At 39.6% G+C, this 15038-nt stretch overlaps 1 protein-coding gene across 2 annotated transcripts in view; it reads right to left on the bottom strand.

Moving 5' to 3' along the window:
- The window catches only part of LOC118385408 (fibrinogen C domain-containing protein 1), a 250845-nt gene that overhangs the window by 96277 nt on the left and 139530 nt on the right, over positions 1-15038 (bottom strand). For both annotated transcript variants that reach the window (XM_035772529.2, XM_035772530.2), the window contains one exon: positions 31-127. In XM_035772529.2, coding sequence (XP_035628422.1) covers positions 31-127 — 97 coding nt within the window. The remainder of the gene's footprint in view (positions 1-30; positions 128-15038) is intronic.

Here is a 15038-nt window from a genome sequence, read left to right as displayed (position 1 = left end):
CTTACAAAAGGGACACACACGCACACTTACCGAGCCAGTGTTCTCCAGTGATTTTTCCAAATCCCTCGCGGTAGGAGTCCCAACCTCTAAAGAAGTTGACTGAGCCATCTTCCCTTCGCTGGATCACCTGGAGTACACAGACAAAGAGCAGGTGTAAAATAGTACATATTGGCTACTTCTCAGAAAGTTTTGAACTGTCAAGAGGAGTAAAACAAGGTTGTCCACTATTGGCATACTTATTTATTATTGCTTTCGAAATGTTAGCTGTTAAAATCAGATTCAACAATAATTTCAAGGGATTAGAACATTAGGTGTCATTGTACGCTGATGATTCATGTTTTCTTTTAAATCCACAACTAGGATACCTCCACAGCCTCATAGAGGATCTAGATAATTGTTCTATACTCTGGATTCTAAACTCTGGATTACATATTGGATAATTACAAAATACTACTTTTACTTTACCATGTAGTTTACCAATAAAATGGTCTGATGGTGATGTACATACACTCGGTATGCATATTCCGAAATAAATAAATGATCTCACTCCAATAAATTTTTATAGAAATTTTGAAAAAACAGATAATATCTTGCTACCATGGAAAGGTATATCTTTGTATTTGTGGAAAAATCACCCTGATTAACTCTTGAGTCATATCCCAGAGTACCTATTTGCTTATGGTCTTGCCTACACCTAGCAAACAGTTTTTTAAATTATGTGAGAAAAAAATGATTCCATTTTATTTGGCACGGCAAGCCAGACAAAATAAAATGAGCCCATTTATATAATGAACATGAATTCGGAGGACTGAAATGTTTAAATATTAAAGCATTAGACCACTCACTAAAGGCTTCAGTCATACAAAAGTTATACTTAAATCCAAAAAGGTTCCCGAGCAGATTAGTAAGAATATCTAAAACCTATGTTCAAGAAAGGCCTTGTTCCCTTCATTGAATTTAATCCACCAGAAAAGACTAAACAAATAATACAACAAATATTGTGGTTCAACTCAAATATACTAAAAAAACAAATATTTTTTATTAAAAAAAGGTCAAATCTTTATAAATTATATCATAAATATGACTGGTGGAGTTGTCATACATGCAGCTAACTAAAACATATGGAAACATCTGCTCTACCCACAATTACAACCTACTAATTGTGGCATTACCGCGAAAATTAAAGTGGAAGGGGGAAAAAGTAAGGAACTCTGTCGGCCCTGCACTTGGGCTCCCGGGTGGCGCAGAATTTTAAGGCACTGCATATCAGTGCAAGAGGCGTTACTACAGTCCCTGGCTCAAATTCAGGCTGTATCACATCTGGCTGAGATTGGGAGTCCCATAGGGTAGGTCACAATTGTCCCAGCGTCATCCAGTTTTGGCTGGGGTAGGCTGTCATTGAAATTAAGAATCTGATTTTAACTGACTTGCCTAGTTAAATAAATGTAATATATATTTTCTTTTTCTAATTTAAACACCACGATTGGTTAAACAAAATTGTGATAAAAAAATAAGTATACCAGTTTCATTTAAGGACCCAAAAAATTAACAGCCGTGCCATATAGACTGCAAAATAGTTGGGAAGAGATTTTTGACGTACTGATTCCATGACACATGGTTTATGAACTGATAAGCAAAACGACGCCGGATTCGAAACGTAGCATTTTACAATTTAAATTACTATTCAGAATTCTTGCAACCAACAGAATGTTATTTATATGGGAGATACAACCTTCCCAGCTCCACTTTGCTGAGAAGAGGGAGAATCATTAGATCATTTGTTTTGGTACTGTCCATGTGTGTTTTGGTACCTGGAGCTAACCCTGCAGATAGAATTACTGGGCGATAATAATAATAATAATATATGCCATTTAGCTGACGCTTTTATTCAAAGCGACTTACAGTCATGTGTGCATACATTCTACGTATGGGTGGTCCTGGGAATCGAACCCACTACCCTGGCGTTACAAGCGCCATGCTCTACCAACTGAGCCACAGAAGGACCACGCGATCTGTCATAGTTAATTGGTCAATAATATAATAACACTTTTAGCAAAAAAAAATGTTTTTTAAATTTACAATCTGTAGAAACAATGGGATTGGAAAGGTTCAGAGCTTTTGTGAAACATCAATATGGATGGTGTTAAGAGATAGATGGGAAGGGGTTGAATGGAGCTGAAGGTAAGGGACTAATAACAACTAATAACAAGAAGATAACTAATGTTTTTTGAAAGAGTACAGTTTGAAAGATATGGCAAATGGAAATCAAATATATGGGAGAGGTTGAAGGTAGAGGAAGGACAAGAGTTAAAAACAAATGAAATACAACTATTGTAAAATAGACTGTGTTCATAGAATGTATACAGTATGAATGAGCTGGAAATAAAGGCCAAAGCGTTGCTGTTCTCTAGTTTGCTCCAATTGGGGGAGGGGTGGTAGGGTTGGAGAGAAATAAAGTACGTATCTTTTATATATATATATATATATATATATATATGTATGTATGTATGTATGTATGTATGTATGCACTGTACAGCTGAAGTCCTCTGGTCTGATGAAACAAAAATAGAACTGTTTGGCCATAATGACCAGAGGAAAAAGGGGGAGGCTTGCAAGCCGAAGAACACCATCACAACCATGAAGCACGGGGATGGCAGCATCATGTTGTGGGGGTGCTTTGCTGCAGGAGGGACTGGTGCACTTCACAAAATAGATGGCATCATGAGGAAAGGAAAATTATGTGGATATATTGAAGCAACATCTCAAGACATCAGTCAGGAAGTTAACCTCTCTGGGATATGTGGGAAGCTAGCATCCCACCTGGCCAAAAGCCAGGGAAAATACAGAGCGCCAAATTCAAATAAATTACTATAAAAATCTAACTTTCATGAAATCACACATGCAATATAGCAAATTAAAGCTACACTTGTTGTGAATCCAGCCAACATGTCAGATTTCAAAAATACTTTTCGGCTAAAGCAAACGATGCTATTATCTGAGGATATCACCTCCGTAAACAAAGAGAGAGAAGCATATTTCAACCCTGCAGGCGCAATAAAAATATAATTCATGCCTTACCTTTGACGAGCTTCTTTTGTTGGCACTCCAATATGTCCCATAAACATCACAAATGGTCTTTTGTTCGATTAATTCCGTCAATATATATCCAAAATGTCCATTTGTTTGGCGTGTTTGATCCAGAAAAACACCGGTTCCAACTTGCGCAACGTGACTACAAAATATCTCAAAAGTTATCTGTAAACTTTGCCAAAACATCTCAAAGTACTTTTGCAATACAACTTTAGGTACGTTTTGACGTAAATAATCGATAAAATTGTAGACGGGATGATCTGTGTTCAATACGGAAGGAAAACAAACTGTAGGTAGCTTTCTGGTCACGCGCCTCTATCTAACAGTACACTTCAAGTTACCCTCGTTCAAGACGGCCGTACTGCTTCATTACACAAAGGAAAAACCTCTACCAATTTCTAAAGACTGTTGACATTCAGTGGAAGTGATAGGAACTGCAGGAAGGTCCCTTAGAAATCTGGATTTCCAATGAAATTCCATTGAAAAGAGAGTGACCTAAAAAATAAAAAAAATCTGAATGGGTTGTCCTCGGGGTTTCGCCTGCTAAATAAGTTATGTTATACTCACAGACATGATTCAAACTGTTTTAGAAACTTCAGAGTGGTTTCTATCCAAATCTACTAATATGGATATCTTATCTTCTGGGGAGCAGGCAGTTTAATTTGGTTATGCATTTCATCCGGACGTGAAAATACTGCCCCCTGTCACCAAGAAGTTAAAGCATGGTCGCAATTCACCCAACTTATTTTAGGAAGCTTGTGGAAGGTTACCTAAAACGTTTGACCCAAGTTAAACAATTTAAAGGCAATGCTACCAAATACTAATCGAGTATATGTAAACTTCTGACGCACTGGAAATGTGATGAAAGAAATACAAACTGAAATCAATCATTCTCTCTACTATTAAATTGACATGTCACATTCTTAAAATAAAGTGGTGATCCTAACTGACCTAAAACAGGGAATTTTTACTAGGATTAAATGTCAGGAATTGTGAAGAATTGAGTTTAAATGTACTTGGCTAAGGTGTATGTAAACTTCCGACTTCAACTGTATGTGTATATGAATGTATTTATATGTCTATGTCTGTATGTGTATGTATTTATACGTCTGTAAATATACAAACTCAAACTCCCTTCAAACTCACTTTTTCAGGACCCTGTCTTTCAAAGATAATTCATAAAAAATCCAAATAACTTCACAGATCTTCATTGTATATTGTTTAACCTTTTTGGGATAGGGGTCAGCATTTTGGATAAATAACGTGCCCAGAGTATACTGCCTCCTACTCTGTCCCACACGCTAATATATGCATATTATTATTAGTATTGGAAGGAAAACACTCTGAACTTTCTAAAACTGTTTAAATGATGTCTGTGACTATAACAGAACTCATATGGCATGTGAAAATCTGAGAAAAATCCAACCAGGAAGTGGGACATCTGAGGTTTGTAGTTTTTCAAAGCTTGGTCGACCGAATACACATTGAGATATGGATGAGGTTGCACTTCCTAGGGCTTCTACTAGATGTCAACCGGCTTTAGAAACTGTTCTGAGGATTCTACTATAAAGGAGGGGCTCATGAGACCTCTTTGAGTCAGTGGTCTGGCAGAGAGCCTTGGTTTCATGACGCTCGTTTCCGACAGAGTTACGTTCTCGTTCAAATGCTTTTCTGAAGACAAAATAATTCTCCGGTTGGAACATTATTGATGTTTTTTGTTAAAAACATCCTAACAATTGATTCAATACATCGTTTGACATGTTTCTAAAGGACTGTAATGGAACTTTTCGAGTTTTTGTCTGGACAAAATGTCCGCGTCTCATGAAGATGGATTACTGGGCTGAACACACTAACAAGTGGCAATTTGGACATAAATGATGGAACGTTATGGAACAAATCAGTCATTTATTGTCGACCTGTGATTCCTGGGAGTGCCTTCTGATGAAGATCATCAAAGGTAAGTGAATATTTATGGTTTTGTTTCTAACTTTGTTGATTCCAAAATGGTGGATATTCCTCTGGCTTTTTTGGGCTCTGAGCGCGGTTCTCAGATTATACTTTTTCCGTAATTTTTTTTTGAAATCTGACACAGCGGTTGCATTAAGGAGAAGTCTATCTTTAATTCTGTGAATAACACTGGTATCATTTGTCAATGTTTATGAGTATGCCTGCAAAATCACTGGATGTTTGGAATCAAAACATTACTGCACATAAGGCACCAATGTAAACTGAGACTTTTGGATCTAAAAATGCACATTATCGAACAAAACATACATGTATTGTGTAACATGATGTCCTATGAGTGTCATCTGATGAAGATCATCAAAGGTTAGTGATTAATTTGATCTATATTTCTGCTTTTTGTGACTCATATCTTTGGCTGGAAAAATGGCTGTCTGTTTTTGTGACTTGGCTCGCTCTGTTGTGCTTTAGCTATAAAGCATTTTTTAAATCGGACACGGTGGGTAGATTAACAAGATATTTATCTTTCATTTTCTATTGGACTTGTTAATGTGTGAAAGTTACATATTTCAAAATAATATTTTAGAATTTCTAGGGTTGCATTTTCAGCTGAATGTTGTCGAGGGATTCCTAAAGGTTAAACATGGTTTCCCATGCTTGTTCAATGAACCATAAATAATTAATGAACATGCACCTGTGGAACGGTCGTTAAGACACAATTAAGGTCACATTTATAAAAACTTAGGACACCAAAGAGGCCTTTGTACTGACTCTGAAAAACACCAAAAGAAAGATGCACAGGGTCCCTGCTCATCAGCATGAACGTGTCTTAGGCATGCTACAAGGAGGCATGAGGACTGCAGATGTGACCAGGGCAATACATTGCCATGTCCGTACTGTGAGACGCCTAAGATAGCGGTACAGGGAGACAGGATGGACAGCTGACTGTCCTCGCACTGGCAGACCACGTGTAACAACACCTGCACATGATCGGTACATCCGAACATCACACCTGCGATACAGGAACAGGATGAAAACAACAACTGCCCGAGTTACACCAGGAATGCACAATCCCTCCATCGGTGCTCAGACGGTCCACAATAGGCTGAGAGAGGCTGGACTGAGGGCTTGTAGGCCTGTTGTAAGGAAGGTCCTCACCAGATATCACTGACAGCAATGTCTCCTGTGGGCACAAACCCACCGTAGCTGGACAAGACAGGACTGGCAAAAAGTGCTCTTTACTTACGTGTCGCGGTTTTGTCTCACTAGGGGTGATGTTCGGAATCACGTTTATCGTCAATGAAATGAGAGGTACACCGAGGCCTGTACTCTGGAGCGGGATCGATTTGGAGGTGGAGGGTCCGTCGAGGTCTGGGGCAGTGTCACAGCATCATCGGACTGAGCTTGTTGTCATTGCAGGCAATCTCAAAGCTGTGCGTTACAGGGAAGACATCCTCCTCCCTCATGTGGTACCCTTCCTGCAGGCTCATCCTGACATGACCCTCCAGCATGACAATGCCATCAGCCATACTGCTTGTTCTGTGCGTGATTTCCTGCATGACAGAAATGTCAGTGTTCTGCCATGGCCAGTGTTCTGCCATGTTGGATCGGAGGGTGAGGGCTATGGCCATTCCCCCCGGAAATGTCTGGGAACTTGCAGGTGCCTTTGTGGAAGAGTGGGGTAACATCTCACAGCAAGAACTGGCAAATCTAGTGCAGTCCATGAGGAGGAGATGCACTGCAGTACTTAATGCAGCTGGTGGCCACACCAGATACTGACTTACTTTTGAATTTGACCCTCCCTTTGTTCAGGGACACATTATTCAATTTATGTTAGTCACATGTCTGTGGAACTTGTTCAGTTTATGTCAAAGTTGTTGAATCTTGTTATGTTCATACATATATTTACAGGTTAAGTTTGCTGAAAATAAACGCACTTGACAGTGAGAGGACGTTTCTTCTTTTGCTGAGTATATATATTTGCAAAAAATAAATATTGGTGATTGAAAGTGATGCAGACAACTACATTGGCGGAAGCTACAATCTATCGGCAATATTAAAGCTGATCTACCCTCTAAATGAAATTACAAAGTATACAAAATATAAAAGAGCAGGGGTCATGGATACAGAACACCAGACACAGGTCATACAGGTGTTAGCCCATATGAAAAAATACTATAGTGTATACTATTGTAGGAATACTATAGTATTCACTTTAGTGTTTTTGCGGACTTTACTGTAGTATACTGTTGTATTTACAGTTTTCTATAGTATACATACTGCAGTAAAAAAAGACTAGTATATACTATATTAATTGTTGTTGTGTTTTTGCAGACTATAGTACGTGCTATTGAGTTTTTGCAGACTGTAGTATGTTGTACTGTAATATTGACAGTCGTGTGTTTGTTCTCATTTTGCTAGTTTTTTTATTAACTGTAGGGAACACAATATATAGTCTATACTCGGCATGTAGGTTATTTTACGGGTTGCACAAATTGGGACATGGGGGAGGAGAATGGGCAGGGTTTATATGCAAATAGAATGCTGTATTATTTATTATAGTAAATGCGGACTGTTGTGTTTTTGCAGGCATTTCTGTAGTATTTACTAAAGTGTTTTTTTGTGTGGATAATATTGTACTACTTACTGTACTGCAGTATACTACACAATTATATACTAAGTACTACACATTGTGGGAGGGATACTAAAGTGTGTTGTGTAGTCTCCTACAGTATACTATAGTTTACTACAGAATTCTAAGGTAAGTACTGTGAAAATCTACAGTAAACTGTAGTATTTTTTAAGTGGGGGAGTTTAAAGGCCGGAGAGTGGGTCTGGGGGTCAGCAGTGATACATTTCCTGACTGCTTTATCTTTCCAATAGTAAGATGAGTCACAATGATAAGTGCACCAATCTTGTAGATCTAAGGACACCATTAAAACGTTATCTTCTCTCCGTCATAAATGCTTCTGCTCTCACCAATATCTAATGCACACGCTCTTCCCTTCTGAAAAGGCCATTTGTCGGAAGCTAATAAAGGGAATCCATCAAATCTTGATTGACTTTGTCATAATAAAATAATCAGAACTCTAGCACTAGGTGAAAATGACATTATCCTTCACCCACTGTAGCACTATGAATGCCATGAAATTAATTATATCAAGCTAAGTGATGTGTGAATAAATAGAGTGAAGCTTTGCATAAAAGCGACCTTTCAGGATGGAAAACAAAACAAATATACAGAATATTTTCGATTACATGGCTCAGACTGGAGATGAAAGACTTAATAGAAAATAACTCACTGTAACATTCTGCAAGGCACTGTGTGTGTGTGTGTGTGTGTGTGTGTGTGTGTGTGTGTGTGTGTGTGTGTGTGTGTGTGTGTGTGTGTGTGTGTGTGTGTGTGTGTGTGTGTGTGTGTGTGTGTGTGTGTGTGTGTAATTGTATGCCTGTGTGCCTTTGCGCATGTGTGTAGGCCTAGATATGTTTGTATATTAAATAAACTTCCCGGGAAAAATGCTGATGATTGGGTCATCACAAGCAGTATACGAACAGAAATTGGAAATGTGCTAGAGCTGTGAAAAACACATCTGAATGGAGAAACTGTCGGAATGATTACTAGTGAAGGTGCTGTTTGTGTTAAAGTAACACAGGCAATTCTCTGAGTCGGTTTGTGTTCCACACCAATGAACCACCCACACCTCGACAAACACTATGAAAGAAATCTTTGTTTTTATCATAGGCCTACAGTTCAACTATGAAAAGGTAGAAGTGTCGCACGGTTTTATAGGTAGATAGGCAAAAGGCATTTACGGTGCCAAAATGTTGGTTTTATTCACTAAAGTACGGTAGGCCTAGAAGTGGTAGGAATAAATAATAATTATGGCAGAAATAGGCAGATGATAAACAAAAATGTATGTCTTCAAAAATATCGAAATAAAAATGAACTCAACACAAAACCCAGATTTGGTGGGAATCAGGATACGTTAGACAAATATTATCTACAGGCTACCAACATGGACACTCTCACCCTCAGTGTTAGCCTCGTGCACACAAAACAGAATGTAAACACTCCCTGGGAAAAACCATTGCTTCAACAAGCAGGGGTGCATATAACTAACTGGTTGAAACCTGGGATGCATGTTTCTCAAGCATGCGCGGGTGTAGTCCTAGGAAAGTCGTCTGCGGGTGAAGTCATAGTTAATTCAAGAGCACGTGGGAAATTAGGGACCAGTTGCCATCACATCAACCAAGAGCAATATGCTGAGGGGGTAGTAACATGGGAGCAGAGCAGATGGGTCTGGCATCTTGTAAAAAAAGTTGTTTGTTTTGTAGGCCTACAGCCAGTAGCCTAACCTTCCTTAATAATTGTGAGGATATGTGATGGCCAGAAAGTTATCTTGAATGGATTGCATTTCTTGATGGTCAGTTGCTTTCTGGTAGTTTTCCATGCTGTTCTTAGTCCATCTATAACACTGCTTCATCCTGTGTTATTTACTGGGCTCTGTTCCATGTGGTTTGTTTCTCCCCTTTATAGATGTAGTCTTGCTATGGTCTGGTGTCAGTAGGGTGACCACAACTGGATGGATGAAGTGTTTGAAACACACACTGACTGAGTACCTTTATTTAATCAGGCAAGTCAGTTAAGAACAAATTCTTATTTTCAATGACGGCCTAGGAACAGTGGGTTAACTGCCTATTCAGGGGCAGAATGACAGATTTGTACCTTGTCAGCTCAGGGGTTTGAACTTGCAACCTTCCGGTTACTAGTCCAACGCTCTAACCACTAGGCTACCCTGCCGCCCTGCATAGGGATATAGTACTAGCTGTACAGGGCTGGACTACACAGTGAGTGTTCTGGGGAAAAAAGATGTGTGATTTAAGAGCTGGTGATGTGTCACTGATTCATTCATATTATTCACATCTGTTTGTTTGAATTTAGGCTGTGTTTACTATGACCATGCTGGCAATTTAGAAAATGTTCTGTTAAAATCTCTAGTAGTCATATTGTCAAGATCGTTTAGTTTCCATAGCAGGCCATTGTGCTCTACTCCTCTCACTCTCCCAGTAGGAGAGGTGGTAAAGGCCTTTGGGTACAGAGACAATCAAACGCAACAACAAGACATGAAACACAATAGTTCAAAACCCATCTCAGTAAATTCTCTTTTGTGGCATAACTACCTCTCTATCCCTCTGTCCCTCCCTCTCTAGAACAGAGTGGAATAGTGCAAATTGAGTGAGTGATGATAGGTATTAGAACACGATGGAGAGAGGCTTTTCTTTTCACTTGCTCTCTCACTTTCACTCTCTCTCTCCCCCACTCTCTCTCTTTCTCTCTCTCTATATATATCTTTCTCGCTCTTTCTCTCTCCTCTATGCCTCATTCTCCCTCTCTCTCTGAATTCCACTACCATTAGCTCTAGCCCGGAGCCAGCAGGGTAACAGTGAGGTTTAAAATGCAACAGGGAGACCATGAATCCTTTCCTCCAAATCAAACATGAATCACATCCAGCAAAAAGAAACAAACCACCCTCCATTCGTTTCCCCAAAGCAACTCCAACAATGTGGCTGAGTTCTGTCAGACAGACCTTTGCTTTTACACACTTTCTCCTGCTGATAATAACTCATTTCTCTCCATTCCTGTGCCCTTTCGAGAAAGATATCTAACGACTGTTATCTTGTTTCTGAAAGAGCTGAACTCTGCTTCACTGTTTCGCTGGAAGCACCTGAAAGAAGAGTCAGAGATATCTGATAGATACGGATGTGCACTTCAGGGTGTAAGGAAGTGTAAATAGAGAGTATCTAGAAGAATGTGAGCAGTGGCGTGTTCAGGGTGTGGCCACGGCCCACCCCTGAAATCTGATTGTGTCACGCCTTGGTCATTGTATTTTGTGTTTTCGTTATATATTTGTTCAGGCCAGGGTGTGACATGGGTTTATTGTGTTGTCGTATTGGGGTTTTTGTAGGCATTGGGATTGTGGTTGATTAGGGGTGTGTCTAGTTTAGGCTTGGCTGCCTGAGGCGGTTCTCAATCAGAGTCAGGTGATTCTTGTTGTCTCTGATAGGGAACCGTATTTAGGTAGCCTGGGTTTCACTGTGTATTTCGTGGGTGATTGTTCCTGTCTCCGTGTTGTTGTTCACCAGACAGACTGTATTAGGTTTTCACGTTCCGTTTGTTGTTTTTTTATTTATTACGTTATTTCATGTATCGTTATTTGTTTCATTAAAGACATGAGTAACCACCACGCTGCATTTCGGTCCGACTCTCTTTCGACAAACGAAGAACGGCGTTACAGTTTGGCCATTGTCGTGTTTATTTTCATTAATCTGACGACTGTTATTTATCGAATCAACGAATCATGTTTAATTGTTACCCGATTAAATTAACCCTCCTGTTGTGTTCATGTCACGTTAATTAATTATGTGATCCCGGGTCCAAAATGACCGCCCCATTATAGCTGATTATAAATCCATAATAATACATATGTTATTATTATATTATATTATTATTGTCACCTAATGTGTGTTTTATCAACTTAAGTTCTTGTGAACATTACAAGTTTTGAACTTCTATTTGCTATTTATGACGTGTAGGCCTCATTGACCTGAGCTCATGCAACTTGTTTTTGAGTATACCAGAGCTGCAAGAAAGCATCTTCACTGTCAGTTTCCTGGCCTCTTTCCTCCTCACCAGTGTCATGATCAAAGATATGATCAAGAGCCTCACATACAGTATCTCGTTTGGTCATTGTGCTGCCATAGAGTGAATTGCCACAAAAAAGCTTTATGTACCAGAGCTGCGAGAAAAGTTATCTATATTATTGAAACAATATTGCGATTGTTTGTGAGAATGCCAACAGGTGTGGTTCCCGTAGGGGATATCTATTTGGGAAAGGTTCCCATGGGGGTTGCCATGGAAGCCAAGACGGGGAGTGAGGTGTGTGTGTGTGTGTGTGTGTGTGTGTGTGTGTGTGTGTGTGTGTGTGTGTGTGTGTGTGTGTGTGTGTGTGTGTGTGTGTGTGTGTGTGTGTGTGTGTGTGTGTGTGTGTGTGTGTAAATACACATACATGAGGGGGCTGGGAGAGGAAGTGTGTCCTGATGAATGGGCATGTGCCTGAACTAAATTTTATATACTAGTTGTTGTCTCACCCATTTTTGACCGGGAACACCACAGGTGTACAAAAGTTAAATAAAACACCCAAAATGTAATGAAAAGCATTACAATGTAGTTTGTGTGTTCAGATGTCCTGTGTGGACAAAGTCACAGAGCCTACTACATTTTTCTGAGAGAAAACGTATAAATCGGTCCAATTCGACCGGAACACACCAGGAGGGTTAATCATGTAACGTTTTACTTCATGGTGACATGGGGCATTATTTTCACGTCCGGATGAAAATCATGCCCAGATTCAACTGCCTGCTACTCATCCCCAGAAGGTAAGAAATGCATATTATTAGTAGATTTGGATAGTAAACACTCTGAAGTTTCTAAAACTGTTTGAATCATGTCTGTGAGTATAACACAACTTACATAGCAGGAGAAACCCAGAGGACAAACCATTCAGATTAGATTTTTTTGAGGTCACTCTCTTTTCAATGAGTTTTCATTGGGAATCCATATTGCTAAGGGAACTTCTTGCAGTTCCTACCGCTTCCACTGGATGTCACCAGACTTTAGAAATTGGTTGAGGTTTTTCCTTTGTGTAATGAAGAAGTACAGCCATCTTGAATGAGGGTAACTTGAAGTGTACTGTTAGATAGATGCGCATGACCAGAAAGTTACCTACAGTTTGTTTTCCTCCTGTATTGAACACAGATTATCCCGTCTCCTACCTGGCGTTGCCATACTCCCTGTAAGCCCCCCCCAAGAAATTTTGGTGCTGATTCCCGGGCTTCCGTCCGCGCCGTCGTGCTTGCTTCGCCAACCTCATTCTCCTGTAACCTTCCCCCTCTGCTCCATCGAATCCCAGGCGGGCTCCGGCACTCTCCCTGGGTCGACTGCCCACCTGTCTATCTCCTCCCAAGAAGTATAGTCCATACTGTACTCCTCTTTGGGCTGCTCCTGTTTCCTCTTCTCCTGCTGCACCTTCGGGCAGCTACACTCCCTGGTTTAGCCCAGGGTCCTCTCTCGTCAAGGATTTCCTCCCATGTCCAGAAATCCTTAATACGCAGCTCCTCTTTGGGCTGCTCCTGCCTGTTGACACGCTGCTTGGTCCTGTGGTGGGTGATTCTGTCACGGTTTTCATGTGGTGAAGGAGAGTCGGACCAAACTGCAGCGTGTATATTGCGATCCATGTTTAATCACACAACGTAAACACGAATAAACACAAACACTACAAAACAATAAACAAAACGAAAACCGAAAACAGCCTATACTTGTGTCAACTAACACAGCACAAGGACATCAAGACACTCAGGACAATCACCCACAATACAACCAAAGAATATGGCTGCCTAAATATGGTTCCCAATCAGAGACAATGATAAACACCTGCCTCTGATTGAGAACCACTTCAGACAGCCATAGACTCTCCTAGAACACCCCACTAAACTACAATCCCACTAAGCTACACACCACATACAAAAACCCATGTCACACCCTGGCCTGACCAAATACATGAAGAAAAACACAAAATACTTCGACCAGGGCGTGACAGAATGAGAGTGCGTTCTTTGGTATTTTTCTCAGGTAAAGACAATAATGATTCTCCTTCTTAAATTTGATTGTTTATTTACGTATTAGCATACCTAAGGTTTGATAATAAACATTGTTTGACTTGTTTGGAAAAGTTTATTAGTAACTTTTGGGATTAATTTTGTATGCATTTTGATGGAGGGAAACAAGGGTGGATTTGTTGACTGAAGCGCGCCAGCTAAACTGAGTTTTTATGGATATAGAGAAGGACATTATCGAACAAAAGGACCATTTGTGATGTAACTGGGACCTTTTGGAGTGCCAACAGAAGAAGATCATCAAAGGTAAGGCATTTATTATATCGCTATTTCTGACTTTTGTGGCGCACCTGCCTGGTTGAAATATTATTATTATTATTATTATATTATGTTTTTCATGTGTTTTGTATGCGGGCGCTGTCCTCAGATAATTGCATGGTGTGCTTTTGCCGTAAAGCCTTTTTAACATCTGACACAGGGGCTGGATTAACAAGAAGTTAAGCTTTATTTTGATGTATTACACTTGTGATTTTATGAAAGTTAAATATTAATACATTTACATTTACATTTAAGTCATTTAGCAGACGCTCTTATCCAGAGCGACTTACAAATTGGTGCATACACCTTATGACAACCAGTGGAACAGCCACTTGCATCTAAATCTTGTTGGGGGAGAAGGGGGGTATATATATTCTGTATTTGAATTTCACGCTCTGCAATTTCACCGGATGTTGGCCAGGTGGGACAGGTGCCCATAAGAAGTTAAAATGTTGATAAACTATTAGGCTATTTCTTCACATTATATGCGACGCATTGCGCACACGTAGTAGGCTATATGCGTGAATGTTCAATTAGCGGAAAACACATTTATCAGAAGTGGCCACAAATGCAATGATTCAGGTAATGCTTTTGTTTTATCGGTGCATTTTAATTAAGAAAATATTATTTCCCAAACTTGAAACTCACGCAGTGATTATGTATGCCAGTTAGACTCTACATCCCTTGTAAAGCGGATTAAAGTGCTTATTTTTAGTAATGTTTTGGCCACTTTAGTTGAGACAGATCTTATCAAAACATATAGGCCTATGGGCTAGGCTACATGAGGTTTGTGACTATGATTAGAGAAAAAAATAATTGACAAGCTAATATTGTCATCCATCAGACTATTCTTGATTTAATCTTATCTTTACATATACTAAACAATATATGTGTGAAATTTGTTTTAATTTCAAATTGAACATTATCATGCACCTGTCTCGAAACAGGGGAAGGGAAAAAATACATGTCATCAATACACTTCAAAAGCGAATGGA

Source organism: Oncorhynchus keta, chromosome 6, assembly GCF_023373465.1.
Source record: "Oncorhynchus keta strain PuntledgeMale-10-30-2019 chromosome 6, Oket_V2, whole genome shotgun sequence".
Lineage (NCBI taxonomy): Eukaryota > Metazoa > Chordata > Actinopteri > Salmoniformes > Salmonidae > Oncorhynchus > Oncorhynchus keta.
This window is presented reverse-complemented; position numbering and strand designations above follow the sequence as displayed.